We start from the raw sequence: 22,519 nt of genomic DNA, 5'->3' as shown, positions 1-22,519 counted from the left end.
GATCAAGAATGAAGACCTGTTCAGCATGCAGCTCTGGAATTCGTCTCAGGACGATGGAAGTAATGGTCCTCAACCGGCAAAACAATCATTATACATCCCTAACTAAGCGTATCTAGTCCCAACTACTTTGTTTGTGCCATCCAATTCTACATCAGCTCTGCTTCCATCGTGAAGCTCGTACACCTAAATCAAAGTCAGTTTCGGGTTCCATATCGAAATCCCACATTGACATCTCCACTTACCGGTTCCTGATGCTGCATCTCAGCTACTGCATATACATTCCCATTGTCCTTCTTATCGTCCTGCTTCTCAACGCTTTCCGGCCGCTTATCTTCAAGGTCAATCTTGTTTCGATTCCGCCTCCTTCGGATCAACATAGCCGCGATCAGACCCAAGAAAACCGCTGCGCCAACGCCAACACCCACTCCAACGCCGACATTGCGTCCTGTGTGCGACGTCTCCTTCTTGCTTGTTTCATCTCCTTCGGTTTGCCCAGACTGGTCTGTCGCCGCAGACGTCGATGCAGATGGCGATGCAGACGTCGGCGTTGATTCCGCACCCGTAGAAGCAACCGTAATAGCACCCGTGTAACTCGGCCCTATTGATCCACCTGAAGAAGCCGGTGCCGATGCCGCACCGGAAGAGCTCGCCTCTGTATCCTCCCCAAGTCGCTTTGGGATCCTGATTTTCTTCGTCTTCGACGAGCCAGTAGTAGATATAGTCGAAGAACTACAACACTCGTTGCTATCTCCACAACACCAAAATTCCGATGTAGGCGTCCCGTCACAAGGCGTCATCTGCGCACTGTCATTCGCAAGATCGCCATCTTTGCAAACATTTATGCATCCTTCCCAGTTCTCGTTCGCACAATTCACCCTGTAGAAATGTGTCCATTCCGGCACTTCTTGTCCTTGTACACTGCTAAAGCCTCTGTTTTGACAAAGCCCGTTCGGCAGGCACTCATCCGCCGTGGGGCCATTTTTAACGTCGCCTCCTGGTGGATTGACCCATCCAGACTGGCAGCATGTATAGTAGAGCGGGTCGTCAATCGATGAGGCACAGCGCGATGTTCCAGAGTCGAGGTGCTCGGTACCGTTTGGGAGGTAGCAGGTTGCTAAGCTGGACGGGAGCGAGCTTAGGAGGAGAAAAAATGGTAAAGATATAGATGGTTGCGAAAGCATCGTGGGTATCGTGATAGGCGTTATAGTGGTTACGTTTTGTGTTTTCACGACGGACGGAAGCAAGATGGGAGGGACGCGACAAAGACGAGCGACTTCGACGGTTGAAAAACGCCTAAGATCCTACCTACATGTAATCGTGTTTGAGACGACTTAACCTTGCACGTGTGGATAATCCCTTCATTAGCGTTGGGGACAGTGGGCTGTGTTCTCCATTTTACAATTGGCTATACGATTCAGGAGTGGCTGAACATCGTGGTTTAGGCATCCCGCAATATCCGCACGTCCCCTTGAGGTAATTTACAGCCGATCCTACGGCTCCAACCGTTTTTTCCGGTGGATGACCAGGCACCCAGGTTAACAATTGCATGTAGTTCGGAAAGTGTATGCGAAAGAAGATACATAGATAGACTATAAACTACATGTCATAGGAAAATTGAACGAAAGGATGGGTATCTCGCGCTAAGGTAATGAAGGACCGAAAACATGCTACGTCGCCTACGAAAGGAAAGTGCCAGTTTTTGGCAAAGGATTTGCGATCTCTAAACACATGCCAAGCTCAGGCCTGCCGACTGAGCAAGAACTCGACCGCCCGATCGACTCTCAATCCGTCGCCAAGATCTGTTAATCTTAGCGCTTCTCTCGCCTGGTCGGCTGTGAACCCCATTTCCACGATGCGATATATCGCTTTGTCGGCCGTATTCTCATGACTTCGAGATCCAAAGATGTGGTGCTGCTGTTCGTGTTGTTGGAGGGCTTCGCTTCTGGAGCTGAAGCTTCCAGAGGACTGACTGCCTTGACGCATGTGGCGCTCGCTGTAAGGCAATGACCTGGGATGAGGTCGGAACGCGGGGTGAGGCGGGCCGGGCGGTTCTGAAAGAGGATGGTGGAGTGGGTCTTCAAGAATAGAAGGCATTGAGGTGCCCGTGCTGTAGCGATACCAGTCACGGTTACTTGGCACCGTTGTGGGTGACGGTGTTGGTAGAAGCGGTTGAGCAAACATACGACGGGGTGGAGAGCCCACGCTTGATACACTGCCCATGGTGTACAAATCACGGTTACTCTGTACCGTTGATGCTGAAGGGGATGGGAGAAGAGGCTGGGCTACCGTCCGGCGTGGCGGCAACGGTGGTTGCTCTTCAATGGATGGTAGATCTGAAGTTACACTACGTCGATCATGGTTACTAGGTACTGTTGAGGGTGGAGGTGTTGGAAGCAGCGGCAGAGCAATAGTTCGACGAGGCGGTGAGGACGTTCTGCTGGACGTTGACCTGGAAGCGGGAAGAGGTACAGACGTTGCCACTTCCTCTGCAGAAGCTGATCTCAGGGCTGGAACATGCGTGATGATCTCATTCCCTGGGCCTTGGGGTGGAGGCGGCGGTCGTGTCAAATTTCGAATGACAGTATCCCACTCTGACATGGGCCTTTCCTGAGACATACGAATCATTGGCCGAGGCTCACCACTCTTCTTACGATGCTGCAGATCGTGTATGTGTTTCTGAATACGAATCTTGGACTGCTGACGCTGTACATCGCGGATAGATATTTTGGCGTACTTGTGCGCGATCTTGTCTTCGTACACGCGTCGGGCTGCTTCTTTGAGGAAGTGTTGTCGGGTACCATCAAGCACAGGGGGCTTCCAGTTCACCCATCCTTTCTCAGCTGCAATAGTGAAGGCTCTTGGATCCGAGGGGTGATATGGACCAGTGAGCCTAACGACAGTGTCGAGGCCGAAGGTAAGAAGATAGTAGATCCACTCGTCTGGGTTTGGTTAGCAAGTTCCGTGGTACGTTGGAGGGATAGACGAACTAAGCATCATCTCTTCGCCATCAATATCGCCACCTCGAATATCAGTGTTGTCGTAGATGCCAGCTTGTCGAGCCTGAACAGTGCGCCCCTCGAAATTCTGAAGCAGAACCGAGAAGCAGGTCCATAATTCCATCATGTCAAAAAGTTGTTCGGCGGCCAAACCACCTACATTCCCTTGCCCAAAGCACTCCGGTGCGCCGATCAATGTGTCGCTCATGAAATCTGTGCTCATGATGCTGAAGGTGCAGGTGGCCTGGTGCACTAGCATACCGCCATTGAGCCAGTCCATCTGGGCAACGATATCCTCCTCACGTCCTTTTCCTGAGCCGAATATCTTGCAGAACGTCCAGATACGCCACAAAGCGTCATCGACCCTGGCCGACTCGGCTGGACATGCACTCACGAGCGCAGCCGATATTTCCGGTCGAACGAAGGACTGACACTTCTCCAAGATCTCTGACTTGATGGCACGTATGACTTGAATGTCTCGCTTCTGAAGCTTGAGATATGACGCGGGGTTGTATTCCTCTTCAGGTCGTGTCGTCTCTAGGTCTTCTGCATGTAGATGGTCGTGTCGGGGAAAGGCAATCTCCCTGAACTCCCAGGCTGGCGGCGACATCTTCCGCAGGGTAGATTTGATGAGGTCGAGTTCATGGCGTTTGAACACACGATAGAAGCCTTGATTAACAAGAGCCGCGGCAAAAAGATCGTTGAAGTGGTCCAGGTGTTGAAAAATACTGAGTATAACCTTCTCAGCTCCAGCAGGCGTAATAGTCGGCTGGGCGTCGTGCGTTGCAACAGGAGGCGAGGAGAATACTAGATCCACACTTGATCTTTTAAACTGCGGAATCATAAGGGTCAATGCTGTGCTCGATCGGGAGCACTGTTGCATCATCTGCGAAGCGATGTGGTTATGTGGCAGGCAGTCAACTCCGATTGTCTTCTTGGCAGCCGATTGTCGCCTGCTGGATTTGCGAGGGACGACTGGAGGTGGAGTGTCAGGTAGTACGACATCGACCGGATCTATCCGGGGCTGGCTCTCAGTATCAATCAATTTCCCGCCCTCAGCTGGAAGTTCATGTACGCCCTCCCGGAAAGGGTTGCCTTCTGCAAGGGGCATCCGATCTTGGAGACATGTCCGAGGATCGCTATTACTACCAAACGAAGAAGCCAATTGAGCGCGCAGGTCACACTCAGCCTCACTGAGCGTAGGGCTAGATGCACGTGGAGGTATTGGAAATGCTCCAGATGCGAAGGAGATCGCTTCGTTGACCATGGTCATGCCCGCGTCCGCGGCAGAATTCTCCCACAGACCGCTCCGTTTGGAGGACTTTCGGCTCAACCTTGGCTTGCGCTGTGTAACATGTAGGGCACAAGTCGGTTGAAAGAGGAGGTCCTCCTCGCTGGAACATCGGTGGATGTATGCTCGAGGTGGCACCGTCGGTGGAGCATGACAATTGTCCCCTGCTGAATTCGTTGTGATCCTAGAGGAAGAATACAACGATCCTCCAGGCACTATAGTCTGGCCACTTGGAAGATACACTGAATGTTGTAATGACTTTTCTTGCTTGGGAGAGATATCGTTCTCTATGCTGGTCTCTGAAGAGTGATTGCTATGCAGCGATGAGGCATCGCTCTCTTGTGATTCATTATTCGAACTACTCGATTCGAAGCTGCTCTTGGGATGCTCTGGAATGTGGCGCTCTGATCTTGGTATGCACTGCGTTTGCGACTGCGCAAGTGGAGATACGATAGAATCCCGCATACGATTGTGGCTTGCTGATGGTGGCGATACTTCGTGGTTCCCTTCAAGCTCGATGGGGGATGAGTCGAAAAATGGAAGAGCGGGAAGTGGTTTTCCACAAGGGATTACTACTTGTATCTTAGGCTTTGGGCTCGGCTGCTTCTCCCTGCTTGGGTTGTTTCTCTTGTGGCTGACGGGGGAGCTGCGATCCCTTCTTCGCCATTGGATCTTCCCGTGTTTGTAAGTTCCAATCGCACCTGTAAGCGATGCGTGGCTCGATGTCGACGTTTTCTCTGCCGTAGGACTGGCTCCCGTCCCTGCATCTAGCGAAGGATTGCGCTTCCTCTTTCTGCACGGCTTACGCCAGATAGATGCTGATCTTGAAGGGGTTGGTACAGTAGAGCCGGCTGATAATGGTGAGTTGCTATCATCTGCAGACAACGGAACTTGCATTGCTGTGTCTTGCTGACGAATGTGGAGACCCGCTTCATATTCCGTGCTTGCTGGAACTGCCCGCAAAATGGTGGCTGACTTCTTCGTGTTTCTCTTTAGTAAACCCGACATTCTTTTCCGTTCAGCAGACGAGGTGCTTCAATCAAAGAAGGATAGGAGCATGTAAGCTGTCGCGCTTCAGCTATTCGATTAATGACGTAGCAGGCTGCAGTAATTAGTTATGAGGATGCGTTTGAGCTCGCTGGGGATGAGTAGTTTTGTAAGGGATCCCCCATCGGAGCCGCGACTGCATAGACAAGTCGGTCACGATTGCAGGGCATGGACAGTATATCGTCCGAGGCCAAGATAGCCATGGCCTAAGGTGCTACTTGACGCCAGAGAGCCCCATGAATAGCCCGGCCGTGGCGTTCCGGACAGAGGATGCATGCAGTGCCCTGCGAAAGCTGAGCTGAGTGAGATGGAGGCCGACTCCGTATGGGCAGCCATGGAAGCATGGGTCAACGCTCGGAGTGTCCAATGACGCACGATCGCTAAACATGCCTGCCTGACAGTTGCGAGACGTACGTTATCACAAGGATTCATTGTTGTGAGGCATAGTTAGTTTCGGGGTGCAATCAGAGACATCCAAGGTTGTTGTGGTTGTCGGACCCCGCTGGGTGCGAGGACCGACTGAGTCGGATTGACGCTGGGGGCCGTGCTATTTGCGGCACGACCTGCTTGCTCAGCCATCTGCCGCGCTATTTCGGGGGCCATCGCGTCGGGATTCACGATGTCCGCCTGAGACTACTCTGTACGCACTGCGCCTTACTGAGGCATACCTATATGAAGAATATCCAAACCCCACGGCGCAGTGCATCTTTCCCGGACTCGTTTCAAGTTCCCAATCCTGATGCCCCTGATCCCAGCACTGATGGCGCTCCAAGGCTGTCTAGTCCCAACCATGACGTCGCTGAGTTCCACTTCATACAACTGTGTTGGTCTTACTAGGGTAACTGTTGTTGGCTACACGACATTCACACGGCCAAAGAGAAATAATCAGGCGTGTCTGGGGACACCCGGCCCCATCATGTACGGCACGTTCATACGGACGTGAGCAAGCGCATGGCGCGGAGATATACTCTCCGACTCAGACGGACTTCGCAACTTTCTTTCAAGTATCCCGATTGATCGTCGTTCGGCACATACAGTATCTGAGGGGCATATATGTGTGATTACGTTGCCTAGCCTTGGTCGCGGTAACAGCCGTGGACGACGGTTTCGGCCCGCATGATCAGTTTCCTCGACTCTCCTAACACAGTCATCATTTTCGTCCGGGGACTTGAGGATACCACATTCAGAGATTTGCATGCAATACGACGCTCTGCATTGGTAATTTGCTCCTTGGCTACAAAACAGTGAGCGATTGTCAGAAGCCTTTTGCCGCCAACAATAAAGACTGCGGAAGAACACTCTTGCTAATCAGTGAAGGAATCTCGCGTTAACTAAAGATATCTGTAATCGGACATAAGACAAACTCAGCACTCTATGCATTAGCAGCACTGAAAGAAACCCTCTGTACCCAGCGCTAGTAACAAGCAGCCGACACGACCTGCTAACTATTGATCTCTTTGCGATGTAAGGTTGTTTTATTGCTTCTTGCGCGCCTTAGCGATACCGTTACTGTGAAGCATTGCGAGTCCACCAAAACAGCATCCTCGCACGGCAAGCTGGTGATGCCAAACTTTGCACCAAGCAATGGCGATCGACAATCCTGAAGTATACCGATAGTTCTACATCCTCCAAGATTTTCACTAATCAGAGACATTCACAGTGGATCACTCAAGCAGGTAAAAAAACAGCTAATACACGTAGCCCTCCGGAGCGGTATCTCACTGACCTACCAGAATTGCGGGCGAAACCAAAGTCATCAATCGGACTGGGCGAAGCCAACTACACCATGAGCAACAGAAGCATATAGGTAACACTGTCAATGTTGCTTTCTCTTTGACCCACACACTGATATCAGCTGGCCGAACGGTCTAAACGCGCGCCTGAGAGCCCTCCATCATCATCATCATCAGCCTCCCTAGCTTGCAACCTGTTCGACGCACCGATCCCGATCCCCAGTTCAAAACTAGGCTGCAAACCCGGACTCTTCGATACTGAATAATATCTCCAGTCACACTGTGCATCGTGTCAAAAGTTTTCAAGAGCTGTCCGCCCGAGCTGCAGAACCGCGCACGGAGTTCCTTTGAGCTTACCTTGCTGGCAATAAAGGTATCCATCCTGTGTATCCAGACATGCGAGCGTAAAGAGTCAGACAAATACAGGGAAATCAGCAGTGTGCAGACTAGCATCGAACAAGCAAGGTGATTGTGATGCGGAAGCTGTACTCTGAATCTCGGTTATTCCAATGGAGTATGGGTTATATGCTGTTATTCAAAGTCAAAATGTTTCTTCCACATCGGAAATCCAGTGTCCAACCATTTAGTCAGGAATGCGTCGCTTGCGAGTCAATTTAGACGCATCGCTCACCAATACACATGGTGGCTGTTGTGGTGGTAGGTGCTAAGCAGTCTAGAACTCACGCTAGGTACGATGGCGCCATGGTGACTAGCTTTTCAAGGCTGATCAACAGCCACATCACCCCTTAATGTCTCGTTCTTGTGCTCACAAAGCTCGTATAGGTACTGCAAGAGGGACATTTCCAACGTTCTTATCCTTCGTGGTTCTCCTGGCCGAGGCTATCTACGTAGGTACTTACGAAAAAGACGTGGCGCAACCATCAGCAATCCTTGCAGTATATCTTCCGAACAACAGGTCTACGGGTCGATCCCCTGATGTATACTGTGTCAGTAGTTTCGGTTCAGCCGATGCTTCTTACTAGATCCAGACCCCTGGAGAGACCTTACCTGACCGTTATGGGACAAGCAGGCCCAAATAGTACAAAAAGCATTTCATACAGCCGTCAATTTCCTTAGCTTCTCGTCTACCCCAGTATTTGCACAACCCATGCAACAGCCTCATGATGGATATAAGGAAGGGCTATCACCAGCTTCGGTGCCGTGAGCTTGGTCAGACTTCATACATTTGCTTGGTCCTTCCTTTAGAAGTCTGTCGTTTCAGTTGCAGTCATGTTGTCCCTTCCGGTGCTCATCGTAACATCTCTACTTGCCAGCATCGTAGATGCTCAACGTGTATCGACGAACGGCCGTTGCGGCGCAAGCTTTGGCCTCACCTGTGCTGGGTCAAGTTTTGGGTCCTGTTGCTCATCGCAGTCGTGGTGGTAAGTTCGCTGCTGTATACCGTATGTATTCCTCCCCCGCGCTAACAAGCATAAGCGGCACGACAGTAGATCATTGTAATACTGGATGTCAAGCAGGTTACGGACAGTGTAAGACGCCGACGACTGCTCCTGCAACAAAGGTTTCACAGGATGGGCGCTGTGGTCCACAACATGGAGGTCAAACCTGCGCGGGTTCGCGCTTCGGTGATTGCTGCTCGCAGTATAGGTAAGAGTGGCTGTGCCGAACCAACGAAATCAATCTAATGGGCTGCAATAGCTACTGTGGAAGTACAAACGCATACTGCGCTGCCACTATTTGCCAGAAAGGTTTTGGCTCATGTAACGGTGCCTCGTCCTCCTCTGCCACTGGGTCAACCTTGACCTCCGTCGTCGTACCTCCGCGATCATCTTCCGCCGTAGTTGGTACTTCTTCTTGCTCTGCGGTTACTGTGACTGCATCTCAGTCTGCTATCACGGTTTCTGGTGGTATCACTACAGTTACGCTGCCTGGTGACAAGGTTACCACAACGATCACGATCCCAGGAGAGGGAGAAGTCACCACGGTCACGGTCCCCGGAGAAAAGACAACGGTGACCCTTCCTCCGTCAACCTCAACGCTCACAGTTCCTGGTGCTGGGGAAGTCACCACTGTCACTGTACCTGGGGATGAAAAGACGTCTACACTGACCGTTCCCGGAGAAGGAGAAGTCATCACCGTTACGATGCCTGGAGCACCATCAACTGCAACAGTATCTGTGACAATTGCGGGCGAAGACAAAACTTCAACTCTCACGATCCCAGGTGCTGGAGAAATCACAACCGTCACAATTCCTGGAGATGCCGCGACTGTCACACTTCCTGCCGCGACTGTAACAGTACCAACCACGCTCCCTGGCGAAGAGACAACATCCACCCTCACAATTCCTGGTCCGGGAGAAACCACTACTGTCACAGTACCCGGCGAAGCCTCGACCGTCACAGTTCCAACGACGGTAACCCTACCTGGAGAGGATTCTACTGTCACGCTTCCCGTCACTCTCTCAGCTGAGACCGTCACCCTCTCTGGCGATCTAGCAACGACTACTGAAACGGCTCCCGCTTCGACAGTCACCGTCACAGCAACTGCTACGCCCACTGCTGGTGCTGGTTCATGTTCTCCAAGTGCCAATGCCGTTGTCAACGGCGATTTTGAGACTTCTCTGCCCGGTAAATGGAGTGTCCTCACTGCTGGGGATGCAACCTTGGACCGGGTTACCGGTTCAGGAAGCTCAACCACTTTCCGATCGAGGATCGCCTCCACCAACAGCAACTTGCCGCAACGCCTCATCCAGGCCATCACTGTGTGCCCTGGAACTCTTTATAAAGTAAGTTTCCAGGCTCGCCGCTCAACAACTGCTGGCATGGTGTCTGCGGTGGCATATATCAATGATGTTGCTCAGGCTGGTGGTGCGATCACAACCAGCTCTTTCACGTCTGTTGCAGCTGTCGGTAGTGGAATTTTCAGTACCACTGCCAGTAGCGTTATCCTGAGGGTCGAGTTTACCTATTCAGGTGGAACTGGGTCAGCGAAGGAGATCCAGGTTGACAATGTCGCGATTACTCCGGTTTCGTAGGGTGACGGCGAGAACTAGGAAGGTCGACTAGTTCTTAATACACATATTCCTCTTACTGATGAGCTTTTTCGCCTTCCACTTATCTCTCGTGAAGCATACTTACATAACAGCAATTGTCTTTTCACCCTCCACTCTTCTGTCCACACTCTCCTTCATCCTATCTTCTATCAGACCGCAGACTACATCACGTTAGCAGTCTACCCACCGCTGCATCTTGGTTGCATTAAAGAAGCAAGGTTCAAATGCCGTTGTTCAAATCACATCAGTAAGTCCAGCCAAATATGACCTCGATAAGCAACGCCGTTCTAGCGCCTTGATAAAAGAATGAAAAGAATGGGTCTAGTACTCCAGGCTCTCAAATTGGTACTGGTCTCTTCGTCGTTATCGTAGTGACCACAGTTAGTTTGTGATTGTAACGCTTCGTCTCTTTAGCGACAACGGCTCAGAAAGGTTAGACTCAGGCAAGCCATGGGGCTGGCTATACTCCAATTGAGCCACACATCCGATCAATACCCACAATGTCTTCGTTTGCGAAATAGTGGCGTATGTCAGCCAATACAAGCAGTGGTTAGGCATGCTGTCACTCCTCAGCCCCGTGAGTGATTTCACCTCCTGTCACAACGTCACAGCTCCCTTCGAACACCTTCTCACAGCATGTCAGCTGTTCCTTGGAAGCAGGAGATCAACTTCGGGAGTGCACTGCTGCTGCATTCTTGTATCACTGTCTTTCTCAAGGAGATCAGCAATGGCTTCGCAGTACTCTACCATCTCTCGATCCGTCATAGGGACAAGGCTGGAATCAAGACATCTATCGTGCTTGATGGCTACACTTCCGTCTTTTCGAAAGATCACGATGGTGAGCTTGCAGAGCTGTACTTTACCAACACTGGGTTCATTCTCTTGATCATCTCCCTCGCCTGTGCTATTGCGATGAACCTACTTCTACCAGCCACTGTACTCAACACTCTTATCGCAGCGACATTCGGCTTGACATTCTTCGCATCAGCATTGGTGGCTTGCCGAGAGAGAAGCCTAGTGATGCCGATCATGGCACTGAGAAGGGCTGGTCGTTTCATCTGGTCCGATACTCCGTTCGTGAACTTCTTCACGTTGATCTATGTCGCAGTAGTCTTGAAGGGTTCATCTGATAAGATAGTACTCAGAGACTACGTGGTGTTTCGGTCTATTGCCATCCTTGAGTTGGTGTTCATGAAGGCAAGAATCGCAGCGGCTTCTGTAGATATACAGCAAACGATGTTGGAACGACTTCTTGACAGCGAGTATGTCATGGTCAGAGGTGTAAGTTACCAGAATTGAATCCACTTTCAGAATGCAAGAACATCTCTCATTCCGACAGAAAGCCTTTCCAAATCCACGAACTGCACCGCCGTTGCTCGAGCGTGACCGCATCGTCTCCTTCTCCAGCTCACAGCGCCTCTCCGTTATGCTCTACAAAACGACTATCGGTTATGCCGATGGTTCACTCTGTGGCGCTTCCGGCCCTGTCGTCATCACAGTCCCGAAGAATTCTGGATTCTTTATCGACGAGGCTGAGGAGCGTGGCTGGCGCATCTACCGCGTCTCGCCTACACTCATCGTCATTGAGGATTGTGTTCAAGTGATGATCACAAAGTTGCGCGAGAGAGCGCCAACGAAAGAAAGACGAGGCTTGGTGTTGCTCTTCACTCGGTTCATAGCATGGACTCATGGGGTACTGCTGCGGCGGTTAGGTAGGCGAAGAGTAGTCTGGTTATCGAGAACGAACGGACATGGGTCGAAAGAGGATTACTGGAGAGGAAATGCTAATCTTGTGACGGGCTTGAAGGAAAGCTGGTTGCACAGCCGACAAAAGTTCAAGTGCTTAGACCCTGTAGAAAACGATTCGCTAATAAGCTACGAGATCGTACGTTGATAAGTAGAGCATCGAATAGAAAGAAAAGGATTAGTTTGGGCACGATGAAAGAACGTGAACCACGGGTGTCACTTTCACGAAACCAGAGTTGAAACTAAGCAAACACTGTAAACGCATGTTATCTCCGTACACTGTGCTATTGCCTTTTGAAAGCTCACACCAGGCCTGAAAAAGCTTCTCGGTTTTTTTGCTCTTTCTCTCTTCTTCGTAGAGCACTCCAGCTGAGTAGGAACCAGAGCAAAGACAACACCAAGATGCCATCTAACAATACCGCTGCCACTACCACCCCACTCCACACTCCTCCGTCCTCACCTAAGCTCGCGCCCCCATCCCAATCGCATATTCATTTCGGCGCCACTCCTCACCGTAGTCCTGTCCCGCGCTTTCCTTCCTCCTACTCCCACTCGAGTGAATCCTATTCCCCCAAGCAGCCTCAAGCACTGGGCACCCAAGTCACTCGACAGAACTCACCTTCGTCTTCAAGAAAACCAGCTCAGAACTTTGTGGACATGCTGACACAAGATCAATTGAAATCCATGTCTGATCTGGACAAAGAAGAGGAAGCGAAGCTAGCAAAGACACATTGTGAGAGATTGAGGAAAATGGGTTTGGGAATATCTAGATTCGTTGGTCGACTGAAGAGTGGTACTAGTGTTGAGAAGGGCGGGAAATCGAAGTAGGGGACTAGGGAGCGCATTGGGCAGGGCTAAGTGGGTTGAGATCACAACTTTGTTAGTGCGTTGATTGCGTTGACATGCGTAGGCGTACCATCCTGGAAATTGAGCGTTCCATGTAAGGAAAAGCAGCATGTTGAAGAATGGCTACCAGTTTCGTGTTTGATCATTTATTTGCTGAAATTGCAGTGCGGACGCAACGAAGAAAACGAACTTATCAACTAATATGACAAACAAACATGATAATATTGTACAGCGACCGTCATTTCCGACAGGATAATCAAGATAGGAAAGTAAAGCAACGCAAGACAGGGTATGTGACAAAGACCAGTGTGGATGAAAAAGGACACGCCGTTCTACTAAGCAAAGGTACCGAAAGCAGTAAGGAGACAGCTGCAGCGACAGGAAACTTGGGGTATATGTCGTAAAGTCATAAATTTGGTGGGCGATTGAGGCCCGTCATATAGTGACATGACTGACTAGTAGCGACGGTAGTCGAAACCTCTGGTCCATTTTTCATTTTTTTTATTTCCACCTTGATCTCAGATAATCATCATCGTCGTATGCTGATCGGGTTTGGGAGTCGAAAGATCCGTTCATACCACCAGTACCACTCCGCTGGCGAGTGTGCCTCTTGGTGTCAGAGTCTCTGCCATAACGATGAGAGTCATCCGCGACGTTGTGCATGTTAGAAGCGTAGTAGTTATTGGGGATGTCTCGCACCGTCGGATCGGACTGGGTACCGTAACTGGAAAAGCTCGGACTTCGGGGTCGAGCATTCGAGCCGTGACGAGGCTGCTGGTGGTAGTGAGCATCAGGAGGGGGCGGTGCAAATGGTCCTTGGCCGGCGCTTGATTGTGCACGTCGACGCCTCTCATTCGCAGCACCATCAGAGTAGGTACTAGAGCTCATGTCGTCGGTGTACGATTTTCCGCCGCCTGGAGCCGCTGAATATGGCTTGCGCTCTCGTTCGATGGGTACTGATGTAGACATGGGCTCGTCTTCGAAGTCAAATGGCCTCACTTCAGGCTTTCCGGAGTATGGGCTGCGTTCGCGCTCAAGTTTAGGCCCTGATGGAGGAGCCGTCTTAGGCGGTGGCGGCGGGAAGGTGGGCGCCCTACGTAGCGGACCAACTCCTTCAGAGGACAAGGCTGCGGCACACCTTTGCTGCGCATGTAGGTTCTCGACGGTTGGAAACATCCTGCGGGGAAGTTCTTTCGGGAAGCGTTCCTTCCGGTCGTCTGCGTTGCTGATGGGCATGTCCAAGATTGCTTTCACCAGTCGGTCGTATTCGGTATCGGGATAGGCCTGAATCATTGTAGTCATCCACTCCTGAAAGCCGGCAGGAGTAAGTGCAGGGATGTAAGGTGCCTCGGCGGGATGCTCCTGAATGAGATGGTGCTGGCATCGCATGTCGCGGTATATCTTTGACAGTGCTGAATAAGAGACTTCTCCGAAAATTGCTACATATGTTAGCATAAGAGCGGGACTATAGACGCTAGCCTGTCTTACTTGACCATGGATAAATCTCATCCTTGAGCTTGACTTCTTCATAAAACTTGAGCATCTTGGCAGGAGAGATGACCAAACTGTGCTTTGGTTCGTAGTCTTCAATCTATGCCATCGTTAGCACGTTGTTACTGTTTGAACTTGAGTACGCACCAGATGCAGAGCCAAACCTCGCAAGAGCTGGCCGAGACGAGGTAGAGGCTGACCGTCTGCCTCGAACAGTCGCTGCCACATCTTCTCAATCGGAGTATAATCTTCGGTCATCATTCTGGGTGCAAGGCCTGGTCGCACAGACGGTCGCTCCCGCTCTACTGGTGCGCTTCTCTCAGGACGTGGGGTAGGAATATCACTGTTGTTCCCATCCAGCAGCGGGTCGCGATATAAGGGGTCGCGCTCCGGAGATGGTTGGCCTGGAAAGTCGGTGCGCTTCGGGGAAGGCGGGGTATACACGTCGCGGGGTGGAATCGAGTTTGATGTTGACATTGGCGAGGGCGGACTCCATTGTTGCGGGGAGACGGGTACGGCTTGAGCGTGTGTCGTACCAGCCATGCCGCTTGATTTGATCTCATCCAAGACCGACTTCTTTACTTGCTCCGTGATTTGAGCAATGAGATCCGGGTCGACGACTCTGGCGGCATCAGATTTTTCAAAGGCATGTCCGATAGCACTCTTCAAGGGCTGCTGCATTGGTTGCGAGCCACTGTCGACACTATGGCGGTCCCAGGCCGGACTGGTGTCACGAGGCTGATAGTCAGACCCATCGGTGCCAGTGCGAGACTTGGGTCTTGTGCCATAGTCGGGGCTTCTGCCACGGTCGTAGTATTGTTTGTCGAAAGGCGAGACGTAGGAGCCGTTGTGGTGGTCGGGCTGGTCACGGTAGGCCATGCTGGAGCCCAATGGCAGGCGCTCGGGAGCACCTGCAGTATGACGTTGCTAGGTGGGAGTTGTCGAGTAGGCGAGCGTTTGTGGAGCGCAGCGAATAAGTGCTGCTGCTATTGCAGAATTCTCATGCAGGCGCGATAGTGACAGGTTGCTGGAGAGGACAGGGAAACGGAGATGTGGGCACGGAAGGAAGAAGATGTTGGAAGAAAGGCTGTGGTCGCAAACACGGCTCAGCCCGGTGGATTGCCGGCTTTTCGTTTTCTAAGGCAGCGATACCCTGGACAGAGGAGGAAGGAGGAGAGTTCACAAGCAGCAGGTAGGACAACGTTATCTTCAGCGAAGTTTGACTGGTTGTGCTGAGCCATCTTCTTCGTGCGGCGCCATGGGCGTGCCGCAGGCTGGGGTGTAGGCGACCTGCTGTCTGCGTCATACGCAGGCCTGGGAATGGAAGAACGTCATCACGTCTATTAACAGTCAACTCCAACCGAGTGGCAGGATGGACAGGATCATCAGGAGCAGCAGACCTGGGGACACGAGATTCGCGGAACGAGGGTGATTATGTTTGTTTGGTTCAGTAGTCTACGCAGTCGTCATGCCTAGCGCATGTCAGGACGGTGGTAGCGACGGCTGTCAGTGACGCGGCGTGGTTCCGCCGTTTGCATGTCTTTTGTTTCAACCACACGGCACCACCAGCTGCTGGCCACTGCGCGCCCGGGTTACAGCATGACAGTCAACCCATTCATCCCCGTTCAACTTATGAGAAACACGGGCAAAAGGGGTGCGGGTGGCATGGGGACGCTCTATCAGTCAGGGCCGGCTTATGCGCATCGGGGCGGTTACCGGAATGCGAGCAGATGTGCAGAGCGGCGGCGAGGCGGGCGAGGTGAGACACACAGCATCTCGGTAGGCGCCAGACTGGCTGTTGTCCCGTACGTGTACGCGTGCTCCGGCTCAGCACGCTGTAACGCGCCAGGCAGACTCAGCAAACAGAAACGCGATCACATCGCGAATCCCCCAGATAGATAGGCGGCGACAGGCACTGGGGTGAGTAAAGGGCCGTGTAGCTATTTCAAGCCGACGAGGCTGTCCCTGAGCGGCCAAGATTATATTAAACCGCGAGGCAGCTATGGGCTAGTCGCCAAAACGGTGCTGGCCCTGAATAGCGCCCGCAGAGCTTCACGACTCCACCGCGCATCAACAACGACGCGTTTGCATGATGCTCAATAGACGTCTTTGATGAGGTCGCGAAAAGCTACCTGGGCGCTCGCGACATGTATGTGCTGTCTGCGGGCGCTGACAAAGACAAAGCCGTGTCCGTGACGCAGTCATTGGGCGGAGGGCCGCAGTCGGTCGGCCTGGTTGGGTTTAGCTGGCACAGGTCCCAGACTCTAGTCGTTTCAGATCTCACGGCGGCCGCGAGCCATGGCAAAAGGTATCTCTGCGCTCGCGCTCGCTCCAGCAAAGACGACGGGATTATCCTCTGTTTCGAGACCGTGTCTTGTTTCCCTATCTAATCGACGTGTTCCGTGCCCATCTTCCCGGGGGGCAACGCGAACGCCGTAATAAAGAAGGCCGAAACCCCCATTCCACAAAGACAAGGCCGTCCGCCTGCAACCCACCTCACCCCATCCCACGACGCCTTGCACCCGCATTCAGCATTCCTCAGACGCCGCCCTTCTGAGTGACCCCACCGAGCTCCTCCACCACGCTTTCAGTCACTCGTAGTGTCTTATATCGTTGTTGCGACCCCCGGCCTAATACGCTCTTGGTATCACCATCCAAGCTGCTCCCGTACCACGTCCACAACCACATCCATACCCACCTTCACCGCGCCCACTATCTTATCACGCGTAGCATTCTCATGATGCATATATGAGATAGAAGAGTAGACAGACCGACACGACCGCCCGACCGCTCCGCCTGCTCAGCTCACCGCCCACAACCTCTCTCCAACACACTTAGGACAAGACATGGCCATGCTTGCCGCAAAGTCTCCGTATCCCGCACCCTCCATGAGTGGCAGCGCTGCACAATCTTCGGCCCAGTACAATGCCGGCCTCTCCAGCTACCGCAACCACGCATCAAACACCCGAGCCGAGCAGTCAATGTTTGCTTCTCCCACCGAGTCAGAGTTCTCCGAAATATATGATGCCCCCGACGCCATTAGGTGAGCTCTACCTGCCGATTGACATTCACCTACACCGCTAACATGTGCAGACATTGGGACGAGGACAAAGTTGGCGACTGGCTGAAGCGTATCAACTGCGCCCAGTATGTCGATCTGTTCAAGCACAACCACATCAACGGCGAGAACTTGATGGAGATGGACCAGACCCATCTGAAAGACATGGGCATCAAGAAAGTCGGCGACCGCGTCCGCATCGGCTCACAGGCAAAGCAATTGCGCAACAAGGAGTACAAGAAGGCCTCAAGAAGGACATCAAACAGGCAATCGCTTGCTACCCTTGACAACGCAGCATATACTCCACCGTCCTCCGGCTCTCCTCGACCCCTTCACTCTGCACGATCAAATCCTCCTCCGACCGCCTCCAACCCCGTAAGCTCGCGATCCGAGAAGCGCATGTCCAGGCAAATCATGAACTCCGACCTCAGCAGCTACGCATACGGTGCCAAACCTCCCTCGCGTCCTGGCTCTCCTCTTGTTGACCAAGAGACCCGGAGCCTTCGCTCGCAACGTCAAGGTGGAATGAACAGCCCCAAGGAGCTTGGTAACAAGACATATGGCGCACATCCCCTCAGCGCTTCCAGCAGCGCTGTCAACATCACTTCACAGTACTCTCGTAACCAACGCACCACACCTACCGAGACACCTCAAACGGCCCGCTTCGCTCACCATGTTCGCGCCAGTCCTAGTGTAGATAGCGCTACGAACAGCGCCATCCTGCCACATGACAAGGCTCTCGTGCGTGTCATCTACGATGGCGGACGAACCTCGGTCGTGAACATCGAAGGCTGCAAGACCGCTGAAGAGGTGATGCTCAAGACTCTTACCAAAGGTCATCTCAACACTGCTCATGTTAAGAACTACTGCTTCTACATCCTCAACAGCGGAGAGCCGGACCCCTCGCTATCTGAACGCTTGAGTGACATCGAGCTTTTCAGGCTTGTCAAGGATGCGAATCGACATGAAAGGGGTCGGTTAATACTCCGCAAGGTCCATGCTGGAGAGCCCGACGAGGATCAACTGAAGGCTGCCGCCGGCATCTACCAACAACAGAACTTCCAGCAAAACTCCACCGTCTACGTGCCATCCAGCAACCGCAGCCAGATCAAAATCGAGAAGCTGACGGGTGAATCCCTCGCTGCTGTCAGCTATCCTCTGTCGCCAACGTCTGCAAGGGAACGAGAACGTCACATCAACTCAACTGCTCAAAATCTGGAGGGGCCTGCCGACCCTTCGAGATCGCCCATTTTCCATGCTCGTGCCCGAAAGCTTAAGCAGTTCTACGGTGCTCGACCTCCCAGCGAACTGATCACATCTGACCTGACCTCCTACTTCCCTGACGTCGGAAAAGATGAGATTGACAAGACCGTCCGCATGTCGATACGTCGTTCTCACCGACTCAGCCGCGCGGCTTCGCGTCTCTCAATGGCATCCAATTTCAGTGTTGCCTCTAGCTTGAAGGATGCACCACCACTGCCGTCCATCGCCGACACTTGGCTCCAGGGAGGTGCCCAAGCCCGACCACTTCGCCCACTCTCAGTCATGAGGTTGGGTCTACCTAATCAATCTGGTTACCGTGATTCTATGGCATCTTCTGTCTTGGAACCTCTGGATGAAGAGTCACCCCTCGAGCCAAATCGAAAGTCATACGTCTCGTTTGGTGGTGATAGTGGCTCGGATACTCTTGCCATCACAGATCCCGACGGCAACACCACTCTGCAATCCTACTTCGACGACGGCGGTAGCAGCCTTGCAGGTAGCAGTAGCAGCAATACTGAAAACGGTGACTCACTTAACAAGCGCCTTTCTGAAGCCATAGCTGAGGATGGCGAAGAGTCAGATGACGAATTGGCCGAGTATCTGGAACAAGACTCATGGGACAACGTCAAGTACATGAAGGGCGCTCTCATCGGACAGGGTTCTTTCGGAAGTGTCTACCTTGCGCTGCATGCCGTTACTGGTGAGCTCATGGCCGTCAAGCAAGTCGAGCTTCCTTCGGTAGCCGGTGCTTCCCAGATGGATCATAAGAAGACGAACATGGTCGAAGCCTTGAAACACGAGATCGGCCTCCTTCGGGAGCTCAAGCACAAGAACATTGTGCAGTACCTTGGCTCCAACTCCGACGAGAGCCACCTTAACATTTTCCTCGAATACGTTCCGGGTGGTTCCGTGGCGACCATGCTGGTCAACTACGGTCCCCTCGGCGAGTCTCTTATTCAGAACTTCGTACGCCAGATTCTCACTGGTCTTTCTTACCTCCATTCACGAGACATTATCCACCGAGATATCAAGGGCGCAAACATCCTTGTCGATAACAAGGGCTCAGTCAAGATCTCCGATTTCGGTATCTCTAAGCGTATTGAAGCCTCGACATTAGGCGGTGGTAAGAAGGGAGCCCAGCGTGTCTCCCTTCAAGGTTCCGTCTTCTGGATGGCACCAGAAGTCGTTCGACAAACAGCCTACACCCGCAAAGCCGATATCTGGTCGCTCGGCTGCCTCGTAGTAGAGATGTTTACTGGCAGCCACCCGCATCCCAACTGCACTCAACTCCAAGCCATCTTCAAGATTGGTGGCAGTGGCGATGCCAGCCCTACAATTCCTGACAACGCTGGGGACGATGCTCGAACATTCTTGGCGCAGACCTTCCTCATCGACCACGAGAAGCGTCCTAGTGCTGACGAGCTTCTAGCCAGTCATTTCATAACTAATCAGGGTGCATAAACTTTTCTTACATACGGCGCACAACATATTTCTAGCATGGGACGGGGAAGCATCATCGGGGTTCTAGCATGGGCGTTCTTTTGCCTTTTTAACGCCCCTAACGCTTACATGCGCGAATGATTCTGTACTATACCACTTTCAATACGCTTTTCCGATAGGAGGAAAGGAAGGTGCTACGCAGCATGTTTAATATACTGCTGATCAGTAATGGGTGCTTTGGATGGATTCAGGCAGTTTGTATCATAGCTGTCTACAAGATCTATTTTCAACACTTTCCACAATAATAATCTTCACCCATGATTTCCCGATGTGTCAGAATCAATTGCCATTGCATGAACTTTACGACTATCCACGATGACGTATCCTCCGAGATTAAGTTCGGTGGCTGAAGCTGCCACAGTCGCATTACTACAAGTTGTATCCACCGTCCCATTATTTTTCCTTTTTGTCAAGATCAGAATGCAAAACCACCGAACGTATCACTAGAACTCTATCCACCTTTGTTTTACAATCGTCGTTGCAGCATCCGGCTTATCATCTCGGGAGATTAGTATCGCAGCATTGAATAGTATTCCATCCTTTGTTTCCTTATTCTTTTCCACTGTATCACTAAACCGAATCCCTTATCTTGGCAGCGACTTCGCGTAATGCTGTTGAGCTGCACAGGAGTATATAGTCACGACCACTGCAGGTCCCATTATCCGCAAAGAGTGGAGCTCGGCGCTCTGGAACCACGGGCAATCATGGCTTCCGAAATGCCTGCCATGAATGGAGACAAAATCAAATCCATCACGGAATCCAAGATGTCCGACTTTGCGATCAATGTTCCCCCGACTATCGCCCAACGGCACGGTCCCTAACCCCACATCCGTATCCCGCTTGACGTAGTTCCGGCGCTGGGCGCGTTTCCTACCTCCAATTGCGGGGTAAACTTGACCTTGATCACGCGTACTTGGTTGCCTCGGCTTCGGTTGTTATCTGATAATGATCTTAAGAGTAAGTAAACGCGTAGAGCTTCCGTCTGGACTACGTGAAGCGGTCCGAATCTGCTGTGTGCGCGATTGGTCCGGTAGGTGAATTGAGTGGGGAGTGGGTTTGTATAATGGACTACCTCCAGGCTGTGGGTGGAGATAAGGTAGGTAGCTTACGTAGAGTAAGGGTAGTGTGCTTAGTCGGAGTGAGGGAGTCTGGATGGTGGCTCGTGGGTGCGGGGAAAGGTATATGTACGGTGTTCTCTGTCAGTTTTCGTTGGTTCATCTTCTACTCATCCATTCTAGTCGCTCTTCCTCCTCCTACGTATCATCTCCTACCCATACTTCCTACGCCTAATAGTACAACATACAATTGCTCAAGATGTCCCTCCCCGCCAAATACAAAGCCGCGATCTACGATGCGCCCGGCTCTATCTCAACCAAGGTTGTCGAACTGGAGATGCCCCAGCCGGGCGCGGGTGAAGTCTTGATCAACCTCACGCACTCCGGTGTCTGTCATTCCGATCTGGGTGTTATGACGAACTCCTGGAAAACGCTGCCATTTCCCACCCAGGCAGGGCAAGTGGGTGGTCATGAGGGTGTAGGAAAGATTGTAAAGATGGGTCCTGGAACAGAGAACTCAGCAGTCAAGATTGGAGATCGCGTGGGAATCAAGTGGATGGCGGGAATTTGCGAGGCGTGTGAGGCTTGTAGAGCGGGAATTGATGCTTCGTGTTTCTCTGGTGTAAGTTTAGCTCGTTGCTTTGTTGAAAATCGAAACTGACATATGTTATAGAAAGTATCGGGATACTACACACCAGGTACCTTTCAGCAGTACGTCCTCTCTCCTGCAAACTACGTCACACCCATTCCCGAAAGCCTCGATTCCGCAGCCGCTGCACCCCTCCTCTGCGCTGGTGTGACAGTCTACTCTGCACTCCGTAAGACAAATGCCGAATCGGGTGCTTGGGTCGTGATTGCTGGTGCTGGAGGTGGATTGGGTCACTTGGCCGTACAATTCAGTGCTCGAGGAATCGGCCACCGCGTAATCGGCATCGACCACTCTTCCAAGAAGGACATCATCATGGAGAGTGGTGCCGAGCACTTCATTCCTGTAGACGGCACAGAGAACATAGTCGAAGCCGTTCAAGCCCTCACAAACGGCCTCGGCGCACACTCTGTCGTAGTATGTACGCAAAACAACGCTGCGTACGCTCAATCAGTCGATCTACTTAGATTTGGTGGTCGAGTAGTGTGCGTTGGTATCCCTGAGGGCGATGTTGTGCCCATCAAGAGCGCGAACCCTGGTGTTTTAGTCGCCAAGTCGTTGCAGATTGTTGGATCAGCTGTGGGATCGCGGAAGGAGGCTATTGAAACCATGGAGTTTGCGGCACGCGGAATCGTCAAGACGCATTTCAGGACGGAGAAGATGGATAAGCTCACAGACGTATTCAACGAGATGCATGAAGGGAAGCTACAGGGCAGAGTTGTGTTGGATATGACTGAGTAGACGGGACCTTACATTTGGTATGCCTGCTGTGCAAAGATGCGTATCAATTGATGAACTTAGTGTTTGCGGAGGATCGCGCTTGGATCTAGGAAT

General features: G+C 52.0%; 7 protein-coding genes across 7 annotated transcripts; 4 read left to right on the top strand and 3 right to left on the bottom strand.

Annotated features, from left to right (window-relative positions):
* Positions 1 to 93: 93 nt before the first annotated feature.
* Positions 94 to 1,459, bottom strand: CC77DRAFT_305432 (hypothetical protein). The gene has a single exon (XM_018531164.1). The coding sequence runs from the start codon at positions 1,179 to 1,181 to the stop codon at positions 195 to 197; it is 987 nt and encodes a 328-aa protein (XP_018390601.1). The 5' UTR covers positions 1,182 to 1,459; the 3' UTR covers positions 94 to 194.
* CC77DRAFT_305378 (hypothetical protein) lies at positions 1,460 to 5,391 on the bottom strand. The gene is made up of 2 exons (XM_018531161.1): positions 2,988 to 5,391; positions 1,460 to 2,939 (listed from the first exon to the last, which is right to left on the bottom strand). The coding sequence occupies exons 1-2, from the start codon at positions 5,293 to 5,295 to the stop codon at positions 1,738 to 1,740; spliced, it is 3,510 nt and encodes a 1,169-aa protein (XP_018390600.1). The 5' UTR covers positions 5,296 to 5,391; the 3' UTR covers positions 1,460 to 1,737.
* Positions 5,392 to 10,716: 5,325 nt separating this feature from the next.
* On the top strand, positions 10,717 to 11,974 carry CC77DRAFT_1027799 (hypothetical protein; the record flags this gene model as incomplete). The annotated part of the gene is made up of 3 exons (XM_018526394.1): positions 10,717 to 11,153; positions 11,226 to 11,361; positions 11,495 to 11,974. The coding sequence occupies 3 exons, from the start codon at positions 10,717 to 10,719 to the stop codon at positions 11,972 to 11,974; spliced, it is 1,053 nt and encodes a 350-aa protein (XP_018390599.1).
* A 127-nt stretch (positions 11,975 to 12,101) lies between these two features.
* Positions 12,102 to 12,771, top strand: CC77DRAFT_305335 (hypothetical protein). The gene has a single exon (XM_018531160.1). It carries the CDS (start codon positions 12,229 to 12,231, stop codon positions 12,652 to 12,654), a length of 426 nt encoding a protein of 141 aa, XP_018390598.1. The 5' UTR covers positions 12,102 to 12,228; the 3' UTR covers positions 12,655 to 12,771.
* A 353-nt stretch (positions 12,772 to 13,124) lies between these two features.
* CC77DRAFT_305321 (hypothetical protein) lies at positions 13,125 to 15,370 on the bottom strand. Its single transcript, XM_018531159.1, has 3 exons — positions 14,311 to 15,370; positions 14,161 to 14,263; positions 13,125 to 14,111 (listed from the first exon to the last, which is right to left on the bottom strand). The coding sequence occupies exons 1-3, from the start codon at positions 15,040 to 15,042 to the stop codon at positions 13,174 to 13,176; spliced, it is 1,773 nt and encodes a 590-aa protein (XP_018390597.1). The 5' UTR covers positions 15,043 to 15,370; the 3' UTR covers positions 13,125 to 13,173.
* A 1,639-nt stretch (positions 15,371 to 17,009) lies between these two features.
* CC77DRAFT_925930 (Pkinase-domain-containing protein) lies at positions 17,010 to 19,945 on the top strand (the record flags this gene model as incomplete). The annotated part of the gene is made up of 2 exons (XM_018533886.1): positions 17,010 to 17,206; positions 17,257 to 19,945. The coding sequence occupies 2 exons, from the start codon at positions 17,010 to 17,012 to the stop codon at positions 19,943 to 19,945; spliced, it is 2,886 nt and encodes a 961-aa protein (XP_018390596.1).
* A 1,353-nt stretch (positions 19,946 to 21,298) lies between these two features.
* CC77DRAFT_1004828 (GroES-like protein) lies at positions 21,299 to 22,426 on the top strand (the record flags this gene model as incomplete). Its single annotated transcript, XM_018523304.1, has 2 exons — positions 21,299 to 21,661; positions 21,713 to 22,426. The coding sequence occupies 2 exons, from the start codon at positions 21,299 to 21,301 to the stop codon at positions 22,424 to 22,426; spliced, it is 1,077 nt and encodes a 358-aa protein (XP_018390595.1).
* Between the last annotated feature and the right edge of the window lie 93 nt (positions 22,427 to 22,519).

The sequence above is a fragment of the Alternaria alternata genome, assembly GCF_001642055.1.
Source record: "Alternaria alternata strain SRC1lrK2f unplaced genomic scaffold CC77scaffold_2, whole genome shotgun sequence".
Lineage (NCBI taxonomy): Eukaryota > Fungi > Ascomycota > Dothideomycetes > Pleosporales > Pleosporaceae > Alternaria > Alternaria alternata.
Note: the sequence above shows the minus strand (reverse complement) of the source record. Positions and strands in the feature narration are given on the sequence as shown.